Source organism: Zootoca vivipara, chromosome Z2, assembly GCF_965207765.1.
Source record: "Zootoca vivipara chromosome Z2, rZooViv2.hap1.1, whole genome shotgun sequence".
Lineage (NCBI taxonomy): Eukaryota > Metazoa > Chordata > Lepidosauria > Squamata > Lacertidae > Zootoca > Zootoca vivipara.
Window position 1 is genome coordinate 31540200 of NC_142585.1, and position 23839 is coordinate 31564038.

At 46.8% G+C, this 23839-nt stretch overlaps 1 protein-coding gene and 1 pseudogene across 1 annotated transcript in view; one reads left to right on the forward strand and one right to left on the reverse strand.

Moving 5' to 3' along the window:
- Positions 1–113: 113 nt before the first annotated feature.
- On the forward strand, positions 114–814 carry LOC118084447 (elongin-B-like; annotated as a pseudogene).
- Positions 815–12909: 12095 nt separating this feature from the next.
- LOC118083602 (gamma-aminobutyric acid receptor subunit gamma-4) overlaps positions 12910–23839 on the reverse strand; it is a 38882-nt gene continuing 27952 nt past the window's right edge. Inside the window, exons 6-9 of the mRNA XM_088664710.1 lie at positions 20753–20890; positions 19013–19165; positions 14963–15165; positions 12910–14188 (exon numbers count right to left, since the gene is read on the reverse strand). Coding sequence (XP_088520836.1) covers positions 13880–14188; positions 14963–15165; positions 19013–19165; positions 20753–20890 — 803 coding nt within the window. The 3' untranslated portion in view covers positions 12910–13879. The remainder of the gene's footprint in view (positions 14189–14962; positions 15166–19012; positions 19166–20752; positions 20891–23839) is intronic.

Below are 23839 nucleotides of genomic sequence, written 5' to 3' on the forward strand. Positions count from 1 at the left end.
CCCTTGCTGTTCTTTAACTATAGCCCCTCTGGGTGCAAGTTGGGATACTGGGGCTCTGCTACTGTTCTCTGGGACCTCTCTGGGAGGTCTGGGCTGAGGTTGCAGCTGCAGAGATGGATGTCTTTCTACGGTAATGATCCAACGTCACAAGACTACCATCTTCACAGATGCCAAGGAGTCCAGTATGGTGTATGAGCTGAAAAGAATTGTTGAGGGGATTCTTGAGAGAACCCCCCAGAAGAACAAAGGCTATACCAGGATGACCAGCTGTTGGATAACAGCAAAACCCTCAAAGACTGTGGCTTCACCAGCCAGACAGCATGACCTCAGACCCCAGCAACAATTGTGTTATGTACTGAGCTGAATCATAGAACAATAGGATCCAGAATCAGCAGTCTGATTGGTCCGCAGGAGCCACCCAATCCAACTCCAGGTGGAAGTGAATCCGCAACCTGATTGGCCTGCAGGAGCAGCCAATCAGGCGGCTGGCAGAAGTGAATCTACAAACTGATTGGCCCACAGGTGTAGCCCTGAAGTAGCCAATCACGCAAAGCCCATTGTGTAAATAATGTATATAAGCAGATGGTTTTGGGAAAAGGGCATTCTTCTTCTCCTTGATGACTATGAGCTGAATAAAGAGCATGAAATTCACTCTTGACTCCGAGTATATTTCAAGTTGGTTGGCCTTCGGAACCCATGCAGATGCCTTTGAGCCCCTGCACATTGATCCCTTCTCCAGATCGCGCCAGAGCTCCCCAAAGTGATGAAGCCCCAGGACTCTGGCAGCAGCGCCAATAAGCAAGTGGTGCAGTGAGAGCTAGAGTGAGATGGAGCGAGCTGCAAAATCCATGGTGCCCCTTTCCCACCACCCACTCCCTTCCTCAACCCTCCAGTGTGGAGAGAGACATGGCACTGCCCCACCCCTCTAATCCAGGTCCCCATTCTACTCTGCCCCCTCTAAACAAGACCACATCTCCTTCCAAGCCCCTCCCCACTCATCAAACAGAGCAATGCTTTTATTCTTTGTTTTTGGATAAAATAAAAGTTCAGCTGTTTAAATAATAAAAAATAGCCCCTCTGAAGAGCAATAATGTGGCAGCATTAGGGAAGCATTGCACAGCAACTGATAAGGCAGAATAAATCCACAACTAATGCACTATTATTGTGTAAAGAGCATATGGCAGAGACACACCCACTGCAACAAAACACCAGCTTGGAGGGCCCCTTGGACTAAACAAACTTTTGGATTCAAGGGAGGGCTCGAGGCTGAGCAAACTTAGAATTCAGAGTTTGAACCCCCAAATCCCACAACTTCAAGTATGTACTGTATTTAAATAATGAGATTGTTCCTCCTTGCAGTCACTGCAATTGTGATAAGAATTTAAAACAACAAGTCCAGCTTTAGCAACCTCTGCACTGATCCTGGAAGGTTCTGGCAGTCACACTGTCATGGGGCCATTTTAACAGGGAAGGCAAAACAGCAGAAGATGCAGTCATCACCATTGAGAGGGTATGTGTAAGAACTGCTTCTGTCACACCACAGACTGGCCAAGTCTTGCATCAAGTAGCAGATCAGCCATGGGATTGTCCTGAAGAGGCATCTTTTGCGTTCCTTGCACCATATACCAGAGCTGCCTTTGGTTTTCCATGTCTGCTTCCACTGGGATGCAGTTTGCTCTCCCTCCTTTATTTTCTCCAGATCCAGAACCACAGGAGGAAGGCCACAGAATGGTTAGCAAATGTCACCACCACACTGTGATTTATCTGCTGCAACCCTTGTGGGCACCTGTTGCAATTTAGGACCAAGCCCAGTGATGCTTTCCTGCTGGACAAAGGATGCCCCTTCTACCATCCCAACTACCACCACAACCCAACTCATGCTGAGGTAGAATTGTAGAGCTGGAAGGAACATCAAGGGTCATCTAGTCCAACCCGCTACAATCCTGGAATCTCAGCTAAAGCAGCTATGGCAGATGGCTATACAACTTCTGCTTAACAACCTCCAAGGAAGGAGAGTTCACTACCTTCTGAGGGAGTCTGTTCCACTTGTAACTTGATTCTGTTGGTTCGAGGGAGAAAAGCTTGCTCAATTTTCCATGTGGCAGTCCTTCCAATATGTGAAAATAGTTGTCAAGTTTTCTCTCAGTCTCCTCTAATGCAGGTGCTGCAAGGGGTTTAGTGATGGGCCATGGGATGGTGTGGATTGGAAGCAAGATGCACAGGCAGGATCTGAACAGCAGACATGACTTTGCTTCCAGCATGTGGACATCATAGAGGTGGTTTGCAAAACACTTCTCCTCCTCCCACATAAGGCATTGGCATGTTCAATGAGCCTAGGAAGAAGGGGGCGGTAAGCAGTGAAAGGAGGCCTTACTCCCTTGGAGTGCTGGTGGTTGGGCAATAATCAGTTCCAGTGTAAGAGCAGGATGCAGCGCAGAGTCTCTGCTTCACACCCAGAAGCAAGCCAGGAAAAGCTGTCTGGACAATAAAACCATCATCACAGACGGCAATTAATTATTCATGTGTAGAACATATTGCTGATGTAATAAATCACTACTTGGTAGCAATGAGATTTTGTCTATTCAGATGCAAATGAAACACACACACACACACCTCCTCTCTCATGTATTCTCCCCAACATCTTCTGTTTTTCTCACTAGGACCTGGGGGCTAGTGCTTCAGTTTTATTTCTTACACAGTGGGCTTAGACCAGTTAAAGTTAATATAACAGCTTTATTCCAGCAATTAAAATTAGATGGTGAAGGGCACAGAGAGGGTCCTCTCTCCTGAAATACTGCCCCCACTTAGACTGTAACCGTAAGTGGAGGAGGGATGACAAAGGGCAGCTGAATGATTCTATAATCCAAAACATTCCTGCACTTTCACCAATGGGATGGATGGAGATAAATCCTGCAGTAAAGGGGTTGGACTAGATGATCCTTGGAATTCCTTCTAACTCTGCAATTCTATTATTCTAATTTCATGAGGTGCCTCCTCAACTTTCTCAGCTCCCTATTCATGAATCCTCTGCTCTCTGTGGCCCACTAAGGTTAGTGCCCTGCAGATTTATTTATTTTATGATATTTATTTGGCAAGATTTATATCCTATTTTATTGAGAAAGACCTCTAAGTGGTTCTGATAAAATATTCATTGAATGGTCCCTAGAGGCCAAATCATTGAGCTGGAGTGCTCAGAGTGACACAGACTCTGGGGCGTCCCTCTACATGCTAGGCTGCATTTTCCTTCTGCAGGGTGAGGATTCTGCTAATGCCCAAACCTGCCCAACACTCAGCAAGGACAAGGGACAGGTCATGTGCCCCTTTGCAACCACCTGGTACCAGGTCTGATAAAGGCGGCATAAGGAAAGGGGGCTGCCAGCTGCAGCAAGGAAAATCCTCCTCTTGGGCTCTGCTCCTCTTGCTTTCTGGCATTTGCTTCCTCTCTCCCTTCTTCCCCATGAGCCTTCAGCAATTTCTAGGCCAGCTGTCCACAAACGTTAGCCTCATCTCACTCCCCTTTCCTTTTCCTCCCCCCTCCAACCTCTTTCACCATATCCTGGTATGCTGCTGAGATCTTTCTTCGCCTTTGGAAAAACAGTGAGGAGGTGGCTGCCAACTGTGCCAGAGAGATACCAGCAAGCCTGCAGCAGACCGTAGCTCCTGGGCCTTGATCCATTAGCCACATATTTTTTGTGGGGGGCAGTGTGCATGTTTGTGTGTAAGACAAAGGACTTTAAAAAATGTAATTCTAGGCCTGTTCCAGGCTTCCAGCCCCAGTGGTATAATGTCCAGCCCTAAGCAGATAAGAATATAGGAAGAGTCCTGCTGGATCAGGCCCAACAGGGCTCATCTGGTCCAGCATGATGTTCTTGTAGTGGACATCCAGATGCCCACAAACAAGACCAGAGCACAACAACAATACTCTCCCCTCTTGCAGTTTCCAGAAGCTGGTGTACATAAGTATTAATGCTTGCAACCATGGAGGTAGAGCATAGTCATCATCACAGCTAGTAGCCATGGGTGTAATGCACAGATGGTTGGTGGCGGTGGCAGTCTTGCAGTAGGGATGGAACCTGATCACCAGTTTTCACAAAGTCTTGCAAGTGATTCCTCTCTACCAAGACCTTATTACTTACTCAGAAGGTAGCCTTGGAGTAGAGTGATAGATCTGTCTGGAGTCGATCACTTCTGCTGCCCAGTTGTTCTTCTCAAGGCTGCTCAAGAGGTAGAGTTACATGTCAAGATGGCCAAGAATGCCTGGAAGGATTGATACTTGGCCACCTGTTTCAAAGGGTTCATCCAGACTTCCTTTTGTGCCCTGTTTGTACAATCTGTGTCTGAGCAATTCTTCTCCTTCTCCTTCTCCTTCTCCTTCTCCTTCTCCTTCTCCTTCTCCTTCTCCTTCTCCTTCTCCTTCTCCTCCTCCTCCTCCTCCTCCTCCTCCTCCTCCTCCTCCTCCTCCTCCTCCTTCTTCTTCTTCTTCTTCTTCTTCTGTAGCTTTCCCTGCGAAAACCCACTAATTACCACTGAATCAGAGGAAATGGCACTCCAAGGAAAACCTGAATTGCTGTTTGTTACAATTCAGCATTAAAGAGCAGGTTTTCCAGGGGAATGTGACCCGGGGGAGGGGGCGGGGGGCAGGGAGGACTCAGACACAGAGCTTTAAAGCACAGACCTATGCCAATAGCATGGGGGAAAAGCTAAGTGTGGATGAGCCCAAGTCTTGGAGCTCATTCTTTCTGAGCAGGGAATCGGTCCCAGAGGCTTCAGACTGATGAGTGACAGGGTGGGGGGTTCTGGAAAGTGCTTTTAACAAAAACAGAGGTCCTGAAATCCGCTTAGCTGATCAGAACCATCTTGCTTTTTTGAAGCATCAGCATCACACTTCGTGCTCAGGAAAGGTGATGCTGCAGAAAGAGGAGAAGGTAAATGCATTTGGAAGAAGCATCAGCAGATCCAGCCTATGGAAGAAGACAGAAGGGGTGCAATTATTCTGCCCCACTTGGCACTCATCAGGTGCCTGGTGTCCCCAAATCACATCCAGATTTAGATAACACACTCAGTGGCATTCAGAAGAAGTTGGGTGTCCACAGCGGCCTTGGCCAACAAGCCTTCCCCCCCCCCGCATAATTTCTAGTTTCCTTGGGGTGAGGACAGCAGTATACCCAGGAAATTGTAGACCCTGGATTCCATGGACTCACAGCCCTCTCTCCTTTGAATTATCTCCTATATTATTATTATTCCAGCTGCAAAGCACACAATTAACATTTACCCCCCCCTCTCCCTGCATGCCATTCCACTTGTTACAACCACTTACACATTCCTGATTTGTTAGAGCAAAATATAGGCAAAAATGTTTGCCAGCCCTCAAGAAAAATGAAGGAATACTCTGAACATGTGCAGTTTTACATTGTAAATGCAGTTAAATAAGAGCATGACACTGTTTTGTTGGAGAAAAAAGATTCTATCTAATCCATTGGTCCATTCGTCATCTGTAGCAATGACTGACCAGCATCTATAATAAGGAAGCCCCAGCGGGCCCCAGAATGCCCACATTGGGTGGGTGCTGATACAGGTCCTGTTTCCCACTATCCTCCAATGCTCTGTTGGGGTGGGGTGGGGGGCGGTATGGGGACCATCTGGGGTTGTGGACTGCAAGCGTTGGCCCCAAGGTCTAGCCCTCAATACACCACTGTGTGGTACAACTGCGGCTAATTTCCCAGAGCTGCTGTGAGGGTAAAACTAATCTGGGCCTCTGATATTCTTTGGCACCACAATGTTGACAGCGCCATCAAACAGACTTATGAATAAATCAGTGTGAAGGGCTCTGATCTGGCACCAACAGAGCCAGTTCAGACTGGGCTGCGTCCGTTTCACAACAACTTCAAAGCCTCCAACAGAGCTTTGATTTGGCTTTTGTGAATTAAACACGCAAGCCCCCCAGACAAATTGGGGAGGAGGAAGGGACAGAGCAGCAACTGCCACACGTGTCTTCCTGCGCAGAAAACAAGGTCTGGATATGGCACAAGCAATTGCCAAAGTTCAGAGTTGGGACAGGGCACTCACAGCATCATCTTTTATTCATCATTTATGTCTGAATCATCTTCATTCTTTTTTCCATAGAATCATAGAACTGTAGAGTTGGAAGGCATCCTGAGGGTCATCTGGTCCAGCCCCCTGCAATGCAGGAATCTCCACTAAAGTATGCATGACAGATGGCCATCCAACCTCTGCTTAAAACCTTCCAATGAAGGAGAGTCCACCAAGGGAGTTTGTTCCACTGTCACGCAGCTCTTGCTGTCAGAAAGTTCTTCCTGATATTTAGTCGGAATCTCCTTGTTTTTTGTTTTGTCTGTTTTGAATTTTATTTTAAGATTTTCCCATAATACAGGGAAATTACAACTAGAAAAAATACACATTGAATAAGTAAAATGCAGAGTCCTCTCTTAAAAGTAATTCTTGGCTCTTATCACCAAAGAGAACAGTAGCTCCTCCCAGCTGTCACCTGGAACTTTTCCTTTCTTCTCCCAGCCTCTGGCCCTGGGCCTGGGAGACCAACCCTTTCCTGTCTCTCATCCAGGATAGTGCATCAACCATCAACCACACTCATGAGCATACAATCTCTGGACTTACTAAAGGCCCTTAACTTTGGACAAGAAAGAAAGAAAGAAAGAAAGAAAGAAAGAAAGAAAGAAAGAAAGAAAGAAAGAGGGAAGGAAGGAAGGAAGGAAGGAAGGAAGGAAGAATAATAAAATAAAAAAGATAAAAGGGGGGAAAATAGAATAAGAAAACTTCCAATTTCCCAACTACCAATTACATAAAAAAGAAAATATAATTATTTAAAACATTCAGTCCATGCTAACATCCATCTTCTCCACTTTCTGTTAAACAATATTTTTTTTTAAGTCAATGTGTCTCAGAATCATTTATTTCTTTTTCTCATGAAAACTCCAAGAAAGGTTCCCTGTTATTATTGATAAATGTTAACTTTTCCCCCCTTGTAACTTTCCCTCCATTAATTCCCACCACCATTACTCCATATTGAATGATAATAAATTCTTCCATCCATATCCATCTTAAAGTCTCACCACTTTGATCACACATTAAACTAATATTCCATATTTTTTCATCATTATACAGTATATCCACTAGTTCATGTCCAGTTCAATGTTCAATTCCATTTCCTGTTGAATTTCCATCTTTTGTTGGGTTTACGATAGTATCCTGACCTTCTCTAGGACCTTCCATTTTCGTTTTTCCATTTTTTCCCAGACAAAGTACCATAACCTTAATAATATCATTCTCTGAATTTGTCCTAGATCATATGCAGAATACTTTGTTAGAACTGAAGAAAAGCCAAGACTGAAGTTTTCCCCAAGCTTTCTTCCCTCTCAACTCCATCAGTACCTCATCCAATTAATATTCCATTTGTGACTTTATATTCTCCTTTTCCTCCAAGTCCTTGTCCGGAAGTCATTTCTATTTTAGCACCATCACCTGTCAACTTTCATCAGTTTGGTCTAGAGCCTCTGAGTGTATCCTATTTCCATTTCCATTTCCCATATCATATCTCTCTGGTTCAATTTCTTCATCAAACATTGATCTGATCATTTTTAATTGTTCAGTCATCAGCTATTGAACAATACCAACAGTCTCTGGGAGATCCAAAAGTATCTTTACCATACTGGATACTTTCATGTTCTGGATATTATTAGAAACTACCTTAATATTTCTGCATTAAAACCACAGCTGCAACTGTGTCTTATCTCAAAGCATATTTCTTTCCTATGGCTAATGATGGCCACTGTAATTGCAGTTGTTGTTTTTTCCAGTTCTATAGTGGCAGGCAACAGAAAAAGGATTAAAGATTTTTCATATACAGGGGTTCCTCCTGTCTGTTAAATCTTTCTTGTCAACCATAAATCAGGCTTTTCACTCTGTTTTAGGCACTATAACAATCAGTTTCCTTTCTGAAGAAGTGTGCATGCACACGAAAGCTCATACCAAAATATAAACTTAGTTGGTCTTTAAGGTGCTACTGAAGGAATTTTTTTATTTAGTTTCCTTTCTGTTTTTCTCAATGGAAGAAGGTGGTATTTACAGATTTACAAACTGTCAATTTCCCCCAGGAGATGGGGTGTGTGTGTCTCATTACACTTTTCATATCCCATAGATGTTTTTCAAAGAAAGGGCACCGTTTTTCCTTACCTATACATGGCGTTTGGGTACGATGACAACTCCTCAGCTTGCCAGCTCGTCCTGACTTCTCCTAAGACGTGAGGAGCAGACAGCAGAAAAATGGCTTTGATCCAGGTGTTCTGGGGTTAACTTCCAGATCTCCCTTATCTCCAGAGTGATTTGATAGCTAGACTATATGTCTGACTATGACCAATCACCATCTAATTATCTTCTGTCAGCAGGAGCTAACAGAGAGACAAGTGAATCACCATTCCTCTCTCCCAGAAGTCTCATCAAAGTCTGTGCATTCTTGTTGATATAAATACAGTAGCGGGTGGTGCTGTGGTCTAAACCACTGAGCCTCTTGGGCTTGCTGATCAGAAGGTCAGCAGTTCAAATCTGCACGATGGTGTGAGCTCCCATTGCTCTGTCCCTGCTCCTGCCAACCTAGCAGGTTCGAAAGCATACCTGCGCAAGTAGATAAATAGGTAGGTAAGGAAAATTGTGTTTCTGTCATGGTGTTCCATTGTGCCAGAAGCGGTTTAGTCATGCTGGCCACATGACCCGGAAAGCTGTCTGTGGACAAATACCAGCGCCCTTGGTCTGAAGTGAGATGAACACCACACCCCATAGTTGCCTTTGACTGGACTTAACCATCCTGGGGTCCTTTACCTTTACCGTTTTACACAGACATTTCAATGTCACAAATTACTTGGAGTAGCCCTAGAGCCACACTGAGAGCTTGTACATACTTCTGCTTTTTTCTGCCTAGAAAGCATGGGCTTGAGTGGTTTTTCCTCTTCTCTGCCTCCCCCCCCCCTGAAAAACCACACTAAATTGAAGCAAAAGTCAATCTGGAGAAAACCCAATTAACATTTGTTTCAATTCAGAGGTAAACAGTAGGTCTTCCCAGGGGCAGGTTGCAGACATAGCTGCCAAGTTATCCCTTTTTTACAGGGATTTTCCCTTATGCTGAATAGGCTTCCTCGTGAGAAAAGCGAAAACTTGGCAGCTATGGTTGCAGGGCAAGTGGAAATGTGGATGAGCCCTGAGTCACACACACAAAGCAAGTGGCTCCACATGACGCTGAAGGATGGAAGGTTCAGGACAGACAAAAGACAGTCATTCTTCATGCATGACTATGGAGCCCATTAACACAGGAGGCAATGATGGCTTCAAAAGAGGATTTGATCTATCAGGAGAGGTTTATCAATGGCTACTAGCCATGCAGGCAATGCTTTGCCTCCACATTCAGAGGCAGCAGTGCTACTGAATATCAGTTGCTGGAACCTGCAGGAGGGGAGAGGGCTCGCTCTTGTGCCTAGGTCCCGCTTGCTGGTTTCCTATTATGGGGAACTGGTTGGTCATTGTGAGAGCAGGACCAGTTGAGCCATTGGCCTGATCGAGCAGAGGGCTCTGTATTTGTTCTTATTGACAATCATTAATTTACATTGGCTCACCTCCTTCCCCAGTTGATTTCCTGTCAGATCAAACCCATGCATCCTCTCTTGTGGCGCATCAGGAGGATCCCAGAATAGCAGGAATGGGACACCCCCCACCCCAGGTTTCCCAACATTGCAGAGCTGCCTGGTCTGTGAGCCCCCAACATTCACACCTCATGCTAATGATGTTCTCTTTTCCTTAAAGGCAACAAAGACATTGCAAAGAACATCTCCAGCTGAGTTTTCACGAAGGTGCTGGCAGCAACTGAACCAACCCCTAATTTAGGTCACCTTGTGTATCAACCACAGCTAGTTCAGAATATTCCTAAATTTAATTATCTGAGGATAAAAAGACAGACACAATTTGACATGATTTCCTCTCCCTTATATTCTGCCTCAAAGTCTCTTCCCCCTACCCTCCCACTCTACACATTGAGCTGCATTTTATTCTACTGGGAACATTGAGGGTCCTCCCAGCAGCCCCACCTTGAAATAAAGCACAAATGCTTATTCTGCTCACATCACTTCATGTTTGCATCACATTTCCCTTTAGTTATTCAGTTTACTTTGGTTGCTTCCCCTTGCATTACCCTCCCCCATTTTGGATTCATTTTGGCCTTCTCATTCTGTGCTTCAACAGCTCTCTCTCTCTCTCTCTCTCTCTCTCACACACACACACACACACACCTCAAAGCACAGACATTCTCAGGCCCATGCCAGGGAGTTCTTGTAGGCCCTTTCGAAGGCATGCAAGACCTGCTGCTCAGCACTTTAGCAGGGATTTTGTGTTCAACCTGCTAAAAGATTAAAAAGCTGATGGAACCATCTTCAGGCTCATTCCCCTTGTCCTATCCCTAGAAATCATGGGTCTGAGCAGTTTCTGTGCTTTCTAGGCATGAGTCTGAGTGGTTTCCCCCTTGCCCCACTGCTTTGCTGGGGGAACCCCACTCTTTAGTGCTAAATCAGAGCAAAGGTCAATACAGAGACAATCCATTTGTTCTAACTGAGTGCTAAAGAGCCATTTTCCTCGGGAGAAAGCAGTGGGGTGAGAGGAAGTATGGATAAGCCCTTATTGAAATATTGTGGTTGGGTGCATGTTTGTGCATGTGGGAAGACAGGTACAAGTTACAAAAAAAACAACTTGCTGCTGTCCTCCAACCCTAACCATGGCCATTTCCCCATGAATACTGAGCATGGACAAATGTTTACAGGCAGGTGTGTGAGAGAGAATGTGCTTCCACCAGAAAGAGGGCTGAAAAGTGAGATGAGTGCCGCATCGGATAATCACCTTTGGCTGGACTAAGCCATCCAAGGGGTCCTTTACCTTTTACCTTTGCTGGAGGGAGGGCCTTCCTTAATCCATCTTCAAGCAGAGGCCTGCTGAGCTACACACTGTGGGAACTGAACTAAATGACCTCTGGGAATCCTTCCAACTCAGAGGTGCTGTGAAAAGCAGCATCAACGCAGTGCTGCCCACCTTCAGCCCACCTGTGACACAGAAACATTCCCTAGCAACAACTTCATAGCTCAAGCACCACCACTGATGGGTTTAGCCTCCCCTGTGACCACAACAGGCAATATTGGGCTCAGTGAAAAAACTGTTCTGACCTGCATGGAGGTAGCTTTCTGTCATATGTTAGGAAAGCCCGGGGGGGGGTTCCACCTCCCTCTTCCCTAATACCTGCTATGGCAACACCTATCTGTCACCGTGCTCTTTATGTCAACCATCCACATGGCAACAGGCCTGTGAATCAATTCTTTGCACATGAAGCCTGGGTTTGTTTGCAAAGAGAGATTGAGAGGGAGGCAGTTTGCACCAAAACCCACCCTCCCCAGGCCAGGAGATCCTGGCTTGGCCTACATGGGCAGCAGGTGCCTGCGGGTAACCTCAGAGCCAACAGTACCTGTCCAGGGGGCAGCACTATGTATGTGGCAGGAGAGGGGAAACCCCCACGCAGGGCCATTGACCAATCCTCCCTTCCCAAAGCTAGAGGCCAAGGACAGGTGTCTCCCCCCCCCCATCCTGCTAGTCCTCGATGCAGCCACACAGGCCAAGTAGCTCCTGCCTTGCAGCTGAATCCTGGCTTGGTCTCACCACCAGGAGCTCCTTCTCCAATTGTTGGGCTTGCTGCAGGGTAGGGAGGTTCACCCTCCCGCTTCCCCAGAGTCCCTGTGAGGCTCGTTTTGTGACTGAATTGAACATGACACATCATTATTCGGATCATATTCCACAATGTCAGAGCCCATCTCCCAGTCTGCCTGGATTTTCTCTCTGAGAAGAGGGCCTGGCTATCCCTGTCAGCGTCTTTTCCACATCCCACATGATCGCTCCCAGAGACAGCCCTTTAATGTAGCACTCACTCGTAAAGTATGTTCTCTTTAAAACATTTATTTGCAATTTACATCATGAGTAAATATTAATGGGATGAGGCTTTGAGCAAATGGAAACAGATTGTGAGGCTGACAGCAGGGGCAACTGCCTTCCCTGTGGCTTACACCAGTTCAGGATCCTGTTCTTCAGGGAGATGCTCTGTGCTTTTCACTGAGCCATGCATTTTCCAGTTCTGGTGAGGGCTGCATTGACTGCCCCATGTCCATTTATTTGACCTGCAAGGGGAGTGGGGGATGAAGTAGAAAGGTCCCCTCCCACCACCTCCCCTCATTCTGTTTAGCAGATTTGTGTGAAATGGCTGTTGCTGAAAGCACCAACTTTGATGGGAAAGCTGGCTGCTTGCATCCAGCACGTTACATTTCCAGCTACCTATAAGAACATATGCGGGAGGCAGTGGAAGACAGGAGTGCCTGGCGTGCTCTGGTCCAGGGCCGGCCCTACGGCAAGGCTGGGTGGCGCTGGGCGCCGGGCCGCCAGGTGGGCGCCGCGCTGCGGCGCCTGCGGCAGCCACACAACAAGCACTGGGAGACGGGGGGGGGGCCGCCGGAGGGATTTTCACACCATGGCGCCGGGGCGCTACATATGCTTAAGACGGCCCTGCTCTGGTCCATGGGGTCATGAAGAGTTGGACATGACTAAACGACTAATCAACAACAATAAACAAGAACATAATATTGGGATGTGAATAGATGCTAGGAGATGATATATTTATTAGATATTATCCCTCCTCCCTCATGTTTGTGAGTTCAGCAGTGTTATCCCATTGCAGCTTAAAATGGTCTCTTAGGCTAATTTTAGCCTTTTCATTCAACTAATCCAGGATGCTTTAAGGCAGACTGGATTTTCCTGGAGTTTCCCCCTTTACTCCCTCTTAAAACAATAATCACACAAACAGTCTTGTAAAAGGTAAAAATAACATTTACTCACTGAGAATACTTGTTGAAGTGTAACAGATACAGCAGCTTTGTTCAGGCAGGCTTTAAATGGTAATTCAGTTACAAAGACATACTTAAGTCTAGCTTAAAATGGTGTCTAGCTTAAAATGGCTCAGACTTGGCAGATGTTCTCACATTGCTGACACAGCAGAAAGAGATGACAGAGAATAAGGAGAGTCTGCCAAGGCAGGCAGGAGAATATATACAGCTACACCCTCCCCCTGTCAGGGCACAGTGGGAGCATCTCTCACAGAGTTCTCTCTAGCAAGATTACAGGAAAACTCTGTGAGCTTCAGCTCCTATTATGTGCCTCTCTAGCAAAACATGAATTGTTGGTTTGACAACCTTTTAAACATCCCACACATAAGATGATCCCTAGGGGATCAAGCCAATGGCCCACCTTAGGGTAGTATCCTCTTCTCACAGTAGCCAGCCAGATTTCTCAAAAGGGAAGGAGCTTGCCAGCAGGACCTGAGCACCAGAGCCCTCTCGCCTTTGTGATTTTCAGCAACTGGAATTTAGAGCTGTTCAGCCTCTGGCCATGGAGACAGAGAACAGCCATTGTAATAAACTACAGGGGGGGGAGTGGTGATGGAATTCAGAGGATATGCAGTAGGGTGAGTGAGGGGACACCAATGCTTTTTCTCAACTGAATATTACAGACAAAAGCATTTTAAATGTGTCAGGTCTACATAGAAAGCCTCCCTGGCCACTGCAGCAACCCCAAACCCCTATTTGTCCTAGCCAACATGGGTCAAGAGGGAAGCCTTACAGTCTCCAGGGGCAGCAACTCTTTCTTCAGACTGGAGGGGGGGCAGTCCCTCCTCTTGGCTGGCAGCTGCACCCTGCAATCCTAGCTTTGGCAAGTGAGGAGGAAAGGAGAGGCGAACTTCAAAGTCCTCCTTTTGTGCAGACCTTTTAATGGAGACAACTCAGAGATAGAGATAAGCAATCCAGTACACAATGTTGAACAGCAGGAAGGCTGTGGGGAAGAAAACCCGGGAGTAGGAGTCCAGACGGGAAATGTGGATGCGGATTCTGCCCTCCCGCCAGGTGCCCTTCTGACAGTCCTCAATGCAGCAGAAGAACCTCTGACACTCCTTCCCTTCCAAGCAGGGGGGCTCCAGGTCTTCGCTCTCCACCTCTTCACTGTTGCCCTCGACTTCAGGGGGCCAGTGCACCAGGCTGTTGATGTTGATGGCAGTGTAGGAGGGCATCACCAGGTGGGCATGACTGGCTGCCTGGAGAAGGAGAAGGAGCAAATGAGAGAAGCAGAGAAGGGGCACAGGGGCTCCCCCCCTCCTGCTCAACCTTCTAGAACTGGCAATCAAGTGCTGGCTTGGAAGGTGCCAGCAGGCACAGCTCAGGGATGTCCTTTTCTCTATCCCTCTGGCACAACTTTCAGAGGGGGAACAGACCAGCTTGATGCCCTCCCCACCCAATTAGCCCAACTGCTTTCTGGGACAAGATTTGCAGTCCCCAAAGGATCATCTGGAGTGAGGAGCCCCCCACCTCACCCCACATCATTTTTAATGCAAATTCCTGATGACTTTGTGCTGTTGATGCCATTGGGGTGGTTGCACACCCCAAAAACATCAAGAGCACAATAGAATACTATTTGCAGCTGCAAAAAGCTTCAGGGCAGTCACAATGCTTCACTTCCAGTCATCACATCTCCCTTAATTTGCTGCTTGAAACCTCATAACTCTGTTATACTACAAAATGCTCTGGTTTATTTTTCTCTGGCTTTTCCCTCTGGACAGCAATAACGTGGTAGCATCAGGGTAGTACCACAGAGCTACTGATAAGGCAGAATAAATCCACCATTATGTGCTATTTATTGCATCAAGAGCATGTTGCAGAAAACATACCGGCTGCAGCAAAATGCCACCCTGGAGGGGTCCCTCATCAGAGTCCTCCCTCTGCTGGCACCTTCCCTTGCCTGGATCCTTTGGAGGGACCCTGGGTGAGGCACCAAGCTCTGCCAGGCAGTGTCACCTCACCATCCATCTCACCAGTCTGGGCTTCCTGCTGCTATGCTGTGTTGGCTTCTTGTTTCCTGCCAGGTAGTTGAGGGTGGCATACTCCATGAGGGCTGCAAAGACGAAGATGAAGCACACTGAGACAAAGAGGTCCATGGCAGTGATGTACGAGACCCGGGGCAGGTGCTTGCGGGAGATGGTGCTCAAGGTAGTCATGGTGAGCACGGTGGTGATTCCTGGGAATAGGAGAACACCTGGGTGAAGTTGCTGGACGCCTTGTTGAAGGTATAAGTTTAATTGCATATAAAATGTTGTATTTAATTGCATTGTATTCAAGTTGTTGTAAAAGAAGCTCTAGGCATATAGCTAGTAATTTTTCCACTTGGTGTGGTGGGCTACCTAGTGACTAAGCCTTGTGACTAGATCAGGAATACAGTGGTACCTCCATTTACAAACTTAATTTGTTCTGGAGGTCTGTTCTTAACCCAAAACCATTCTTAACCTAAGGCGCGCTTTCACTAATGGGGCCTCCTGCTGCTGCCGCGGCACTGGCGCGCAACTTCTGCTCACATCCCAGGAAAAAGTTCGCAACAAGGGGCATCTACTTCTGGGTTACCTGAAGCATTCGTAAGGAGGACGGCATGTAACATGAGGTTCCACTGTATTAGGTTTGCCACTCAACAGACAAGCTGTAATTTGAGTACTTCCCTGTATGTGTACAAGTGGTGGCCATTTTAGGCACATCCAACTGATGCGCAATTGCCTTTTGGACCTGCAAGAGGGCAGAACGGGAGAGGAACAGGGTGTAATGCTTATAAGCACTCCACCAACGTGCGTGGGGGCCAGGAACAGAACACCCCCCCAAAATGGTTGCCACCTGTATATATGTAAATGAGGCCACTGCAACACAAAGATGCAGGTAGGCTGCTACCAGCATGCAGGAAAGAATAGAAACACAGTATGTTGACTTTAGCAGAAAGCTACATTTTAGTAAAGGTAAAGGTAATGGGACCCCTGACCATTAGGTCCAGTCGTGACTGACTCTGGGGTTGCGCGCTCATCTCACATTATTGGCCGAGGGAGCCGGCGTACAGCTTCCAGGTCATGTGGCCAGCATGACAAAGCCGCTTCTGGCGAACCAGAGCAGCACACGGAAACGCCGTTTACCTTCCTGCTGTAGTGGTCCCTATTTATCTACTTGCACTTTGACGTGCTTTCAAACTGCTAGGTTGGGAGGAGCTGGGACTGAGCAACGGGAGCTCACCCCGTCGCAGGGATTCAAACCGCCGACCTTCTGATCAGCAAGCCCTAGGCTCTGTGGTTTAACCCACAGCGCCACCTGCGTCCCTGCCACCTTTACTGCATTTTAGTAAAGGCGTTTAAAACCTCACCCTAGGATTAGCGTGATCAAGGTTTGTAAGAATGAAACTCAGTGCTTGTTTTTTTTTGCAATGTATCTTTTTGTTACTTTGTAATATTTAATACCATGCTCTGCAAGTAAAGCTTTAAAAAATATTTCTTGAGCTGAAGAAAAATTATTTCTACACAAGGGTCAGATCAGAGATCTTCCTTTGGCACTATATCTAACACAGGCACCCCCAAACTGCGGCCCTCCAGATGTTTTGGCCTACAACTCCCATGATCCCTAGCTAAGAGGACCAATGGTCAGGGATGATGGGAATTGTAGTCCAAAACATCTGGAGGGCTGAAGTTTGGGGATGCCTGATCTAACATGCCTATGGCCACAAAGTGGAGTGAGTGAGCCATGGGAGACCGTGGGCATTGGGGCTTGGCTTCACAGGCTTCTGGGGACGGGGCTGGAAGGGGGGTCAGCACAGTTGCTGTGGAGGTGTATGAAATCCTCATGGATTTGTTTTTCAATGCTACTACTAATAAAATCAAATATATATTCTTCCTAATTCTCTTCCCCCCCCACCATCCACACCCATTTTAGATTATGTTTAATTTAGGCCCCCACCCCCACCCACCCACCCAAAATATTTGCCATTAAAATACCATGTTTGAAAAGCATCCTTAATTGTCTTAAAAGCCAAACAAGACTCAGGATGCAGAGAATTCTAATGAGATTGAGACAAGGAGCTGCTTTAGGCCATGGTTGAAATTGTCGGTGGAGATGGGTTTGTTCCTCCCAAGGAACAAGAAACTTGGCATTTCCCCCCCTGGTGGGCAAAGGAGGGGGCGTCCAGAGATCCTATCATGCACAGAACAATAATTTGGCATGTTGCAGGGCAGGAGGGAGTGCAGAGAGACAAGGGTGCAGAGGCAGGGGAAGAACCAACTCTCTGGTAGGAAAAATAGCCTGCCTGGAGCCACGAGCTCTGCCTTTGTTCAAAGATCCCTCACCTCCAGCTCCAGAACTTGTCCCCTAGTCTTCTCCAGCTGTGACTACCAGTTGCATAGATGCCATGACAGGACCTGGGGCTGGGTCAAGAAGATCCCCAAGTACCCTAAACCTGCCCCACAAAAGAGGGTGTGCATGGAACTGGAACATCACCCGCAATCACCAAGTAGATTATTATTGTTGCAAAGGTTGCACGCAACCCCAATCTCTGCCAAGCACTGCATGAGATCCCAGGGGGTTCCAGGTGCTCACCCAGAGATGTGTTTCTGTTGAGAATCAAGACACAGTGGAGGTTGAAGTCTCTTTAAGAAATATGGTTTAATTATACATATTTACACTTGAGTTTATGGAATGTGTGGGGTTTTAGGAGAGGGGTAGTTATGCTCCTTTTGGGGACATTTGTCCACCTTTGGTTCCCACCCTGCACTCAGCTCTCAACTGTGGCTCCTAGAAGCTGTCAGAATGTGACAATGGGCACACCATGGAAAATGGTTTCAACTGGCAGTTGAAGAAGGCAGTTTCTGCACATGCTGTAGAAGTGAGGAGCAGATGGGGCTCATCAACCTGGGAAGGTAGCCCATCTAAGAAAAGGAAAACTTTGATTCTATACCTCCACTGCCTTGCAGCTATACTCATTCATGAGAAAGGCTTCAAGAGTAAACCCTGATGAACAATCCATACCTGCTACCTTGTGGGTCATATTTGGAAGAAGAAAAGGCTAAGGAGTAAAACATACACAAATCAGGAGTGGATTCCCTAAGGCAGTTGTATTGCGCCTTGTATGCCTCCTTCAGGCAACTCCTGTGGCTGAGTTGGTGCCAAACATATAGCTTTCCTTTCCTTTGGACCACCGGTGAGGTGCTGCTAACACAGCAGTTTCACCCCTAACGATATATTCCACTGTATTCTGCTCTGGTCAGACCTCACCTGGAGTACTGTGTCCAGTTCTGGGCACCACAGTTCAAGAAGGATACTGACAAGCTGGAACGTGTCCAGAAGAGGGCAACCAAAATGGTCAAAGGCCTGGAAACGATGCCTTATGAGGAACGGCTTAGGGAGCTGGGTATGTTTAGCCTGGAGAAGAGAAGGTTAAGGGGTGATATGATAGCCATGTTCAAATATATAAAAGGATGTCATATAGAGGAGGGAGGAAGGTTGTTTTCTGCTGCTCCAGAGAAGCGGACACGGAGCAATGGGTTCAAACTACAAGAAAGAAGATTCCACCTAAACATTAGGAAGAACTTCCTGACAGTAAGAGCTGTTAGGCAGTGAATTTGCTACCAAGGAGTGTGGTGGAGTCTCCTTCTTTGGAGGTCTTTAAGCAGAGGCTTGACAGGCATACGTCAAGAATGCTTTGATGGTGTTTCCTGCTTGGCAGGGGGTTGGACTGGATGGCCCTTGCAGTCTCTTCCAACTCTATGATTCTATGATTCATTGTCTCTTGAGACAGACAACTGCCAACAACACCAGTGGTGTTGGACCTCTTTGCCTTTGGGCCACAGCCCTCCCCTGCAAGGGTCTTCCCCTCCTCACAAGAGTCACTCTAATTCCCTCAGCTTCCCTCCAGCTTGCTTAATTTCCTCCCTCTCAGTTTTGAGTGAACTACCCTTCTTGCTCCATCACTCCATGCTGCCTGGTTTAGTCATCCCACCGAGATGGGATAACCACTGTACTTTGGTGCTGCAGGCGTTAACCAGAGCTGAGGGCAATGCCTTCCTTACCCAGAGATGTTCTGGCTGGTGTAGAGTCTCTCTTGATCCAGAAGGAGACCCAGGAAAGGACCACCGTCAGGATACAAGGGATGTAGGTCTGGATGGCAAAGTACCCCATCCGCCTGCTCAGGTCAAAGGAGACGGTCATGACTATGTACTCCCCTAGAGAAGGCCACAGAGAGGCGGGCAGGTCAGAAGAACAGGCCACTCTGCAAATCACATTGCCACCTCTGCATGCCTTGATTTTATGCTGGGCTGCTGCAGAAGTCACGGCTTCCGGCTTGAGAGGCCATCTAAAGACACCACACATGGTCTGATAATTGTATTTTCAGTTGACGTAACACAGGAAATGGCCCAATACCTAATCTGACCCTTGGTCCATCCAGCTTAGTATTGTCTATGCCAGGCATGGGCAAACTTGGCCCTCAATATGTTTTGGGGCTACAATTCCCATCATCTCTGACCCACTGGTCCTGTTAGCTAGGGATGGTGGGAGTTGTAGTCCCAAAACATCTGGAGGGCCAAGTTTGCCCATGCCTGATCTATGCTTACTGGCAGCAATGGCCCCTCAGGATTTCAGGCAGTGAATGTTTCTTAGCACTACCTGGAGATGCCAAGCATGAGACTGAAACTGGGATCTTCTGCATGCCAAGCAGGTGTTCTGCCAGACATAGTCCCTTCCCAAGGGGGAGGCTGTGCTTCTGCAGCAATGCTCAACAATGTCTGGAACTACCTTCACCACTGGAGCTGCACCTGCTCCATTTTCCTCCTTGGCTCCTAAATCCTTTTGCTCACCACTTTGTAGGAAACATGTCTGTGAGAACTCTGGGTGTGGCTGACATGAGGGTCCAGAATAAGAGACCAGGAGGAAGACCAGAGTTCAGTCCTGCCCCCCCCCTACAGTCTGGTCTGTGTGATGATCTATGTGTGCTTACAATGTGCCATATATGTGCATATATGAGGAGGGGTACTTGATTGCTTTGTGAAAGGAAGGCCAGGTGGATAATTGCCCCTTGGAGAAAAAAAATTCAGTTTATTAACTGAATAACCTTGGTTTCTTTTAGCCAAATATTACAACATATTGGACAACACTGGAGACATTCTTAAAATTTTCAGTCACGGAGGTCAGCCTCCAGCAACCAAATTCAACTAGCTGGGAAAATGCATGATTAAGGCAGCCATCTTCCAGGAAGAAGGAACGCTTCTCTTTTAGGCCTGCCAGAGAGAATGGCTCCAATTAAAACCTTCTTTCTCCAAGCAATAAAAATCCCCATTTGCAGTCTGCCAATCATAAATGGATTAAGAGTATGGATTAATCAATGCATGATTTTAGCATAAATATTTCCTTTTCCAATTTCGCTTGTAGGAGTTTTGAATGTGCTCAGTAATGTGCTCAGGAACTGCAAGGGGGCTTCCAGGGCACTGGACGTATTAAACAGAACTCCAGAGAACCCAAAGAGGTCCTGTGCCTGAGTGGAGGGGAAGCTCTGAAGGAAGGTGTGGTGGTGCCCTAAGGACAGCCTGGTGCCTGCTTTTGGGAGCAGGGGAAAGAAAAGGAAGCAGCTACAGCTTCTGTGGGGCTCTCAGTCAGAGAACTGGGGGGGGCACAGAGAGAGGCTGCCTCTACACCCTCCACTCCCGCCTTCTCCTGCCCTCCCAGCCCTCCTGTCTCCAAACTATTCACTTGTTTTTCATGTGAAAAAGCCACCTCCTACAATGTGCCTAACTCCTGTGGGACAAATGTCTTACCAGCACCTGTCCTGAGCACCTCAGATGTGTTCCTCAGACCTGTGAAGTCAAACTGGTAGAGCCTCCAAGTTCGCTGGTCAGAGACTTCAATAGAGTACTTTCTCCAGCGGTAGATGATCTCCTCTCGTGGGTAGCCATCTGGAAGGAGCAGAGCAGACACAGGCAGGAAGGTCAAGGCCCATGTAAGGTGGATTCTCTTGCAAACCACCTCACAGCTCCTCCCTCCTGTTGGGGCAACTTAATCAAAGGGGCTTTGCATTCTGTCCCCCAGGAGATATGTGAAGTGCCCACTGGGCTGGCTCAGAAGAACTGCTATCCAAGGAAGATGTGCAAGGACTCTCTTTAACCAACCTGCCCATCTGTGGAAGGTTCCTGATTGCATCTCCTCACCAGGGAAGCATCCATGTAGCTCACTGGTAGAACACCTCTCTTTCATGCAGAAGGTCCCAGGTTCAATCCACAGCAGCATCTCCAGGTAGGGTTGCAAAGGACTCCTTTCTTGAAACCCTGGAGTACCATTGCTACTAGTCAGTGTAGACAATACTGAGATAGATTGTTTCCTTTTTTGCTTCACATTATTTTCAGGGCAACAGAGGGGGTCAGGAGGCCATGAGTTGCCTGGTGGGAGCTGGCAACCTCCCTTCCTAACAAGAGGCAAATTAGGTAGATCAAAGGTTGTCATATGTCTGGAATTTCCCGGACACAGTTGGTATTCGGCCCTTGTAAACAGTGACCTGGTGAGAATTGTTGAAATGTTCAGAGAAATCCAGACGCGTGGCAGCCCATGTTGGCAGTGTAGATTTTGCCAAATTAAAAATAGCTCAAAGACTCAGCCTTTGTCAGAAGCTGTTTGTGGTCCTGAATGTGATCAGACTGCCTCTCTTAAAAGTATGGCTGTTACTCTCAGACGTCCTTTCATTGGGCCCCCCGTGCTTTTTGACTGCTAATAATTTCATAATATTTTATATTGTTATTAGACTGATTACAAATCTTTCATTATACCTCTGTACAATTTTTTTAATGATTTTGACTGTGTGCATCCATTTGCTAAATAGTAACTTAGCAAACTGTTCAGCCCCACATCTTAAATTATTGCTGCATTAATTCAATATTTATATACATTTTTATACAACTCAACCCACTTTGATCTGTAGAACTGGCCATGGTACAGGTGCCACACAATACCCATTCTGCATTTGGGAAGAATCAATTTTTTAGTGTGGCAGAACCCACACTTTGGAACTCCCTGCCTATTGACACCAAGCAGTTGCCTTCCCTATACCCTTTTAAGCACCTGTTAGAAATGTTTTTTTTTAGAAAAGCCTACACATGTTTACATACATTTTAATCTATTTTTAGCTTATTACATATTTTAATTATTATCTGAACATTTAAACGGCTGTTTTCAACTGTTGTGTTTTTTTTTTGGATAATTGTTTTATTCTTTTTGTAAACTACGTTGAGGTTTTTCTTTCAATTCACATGGTATATAGGTTTTATGAGATAGGTAAATAAATAAGATAAATATTGATAAGATAATAAAAATAAATAAATCACTTTGCTGGGTAATGTTTTATCTTGTACAGTGCTACCTCGCTAGACGAATGCCCTGCTAGACGAATTTTTCGCTAGACGAATGGGTTTTGCGATCGGAGGTTGCCTCGCAAGACGAATTCATTTTGTGAAAAATTCGTCTAGCAAATCGCGGTTTCCCATAGGAACGCATTGAAATTCAATTAATGCGTTCCTATGGGCAAAAATAAAATAAAATAAAAATTCCAATGCATTCCTATGGGATTTGCTAGACGAATTTTTCGCAAAACGAATTAAATTCATCTTGCGAGGCACCACTGTATTTCTCTTAGGGTGGCTAAGTGAGCCTTTTAAAAAATAATAAACTTCCCTGTTGAACTTATGATAAATAAAGTTTGTGGACATTGACTGAGGAAATTGGGACCATGGGGATCCTAAGATTCTGCCTTATGCAGCCTGCAAGTAGCCTGGTCAATGTTTTGTATGGGAGACCACCTGGGAGACCACCTGGGAGCCCCCACCCTTGATGAGGGAAATGCAGTATACAAATGTAAGAAAGTGCCTTATGTTCTGATTCAGGCTGTTTGTCCACCAAGCACAGAGAGAGGCTCCCCTCAGCAGCTCATGGCATCCCAGGTGTTCCTCAGTGGTGATGCTGCCAGGGATTGAACCCAGGACCTTCTGCATGCCAAGCAGGTGCTGAACCACAGAGCCAAGCATGCACACATGCACACACCTCTCCCACTGCTGCTTTGGGTGGTGGTTTCCTCTTTACCATTCCTCCCTGGGCAGATATCCTTGAAAAATGTCCCAGTTGCTCCTCCTCAGGGTGCCCCCACCGGGGCATTTGGAGAGTGGTATGGGGAGGCGCCCATGCCCCTAACTAGCCCAGGCACCTTATTTTCACCTTTGCTTCTGAGGAGGCAGCATAAGTGGTGGCGTACTGGTTAGGGTATTGGACTAGGACCTGGAAGACCAGGGTTCAAGCTAAGCATGTGGCACCGTCATGTGTGAGTGTGGGACCATCTTTTCATGTCTCCTTAGCTTCCTATCCAACCACTAGCAACCTCTCGAAGCCCCCCAGGAACAACAATGGTTGTGGTTGAGGAGGATGGAAGCTGCCAATCCCAAAAGGGCTTGGAGATAAAGCAGCAGGACGACACAGTGGCTGTTAGCTCCCCACATTTGAAACGGGCAGGATCCTGCAGAGCACTTTGATTTATTTCCTCAATCAGTGTTGTCCTTTTTTTAATTTTTAATGGAACTACAGCCCTCCCTCTGCCCAGGGACTGGGGCACAAGCCCCTTCCCTCAGGCTGCAAATGCTTTGGGTGCCTGGCTCAGCTTTGTCTCCTCCGACTGCTGGAGAATAATAACTACCAGCCATGCTGCTACCCAAGGTCCCTCAACTGGGACACAGCCTGTGGGCAAGACATGCAATCTGCCCCTCAGCCATGACACCCTACCCCCCTCAGCTTGAAGGGACTCATGACCTGTTCACACTTGTCAGGCAAGCAAGAGATGCAAAGGGTCGAGCCCATATATCAGGCCTCCC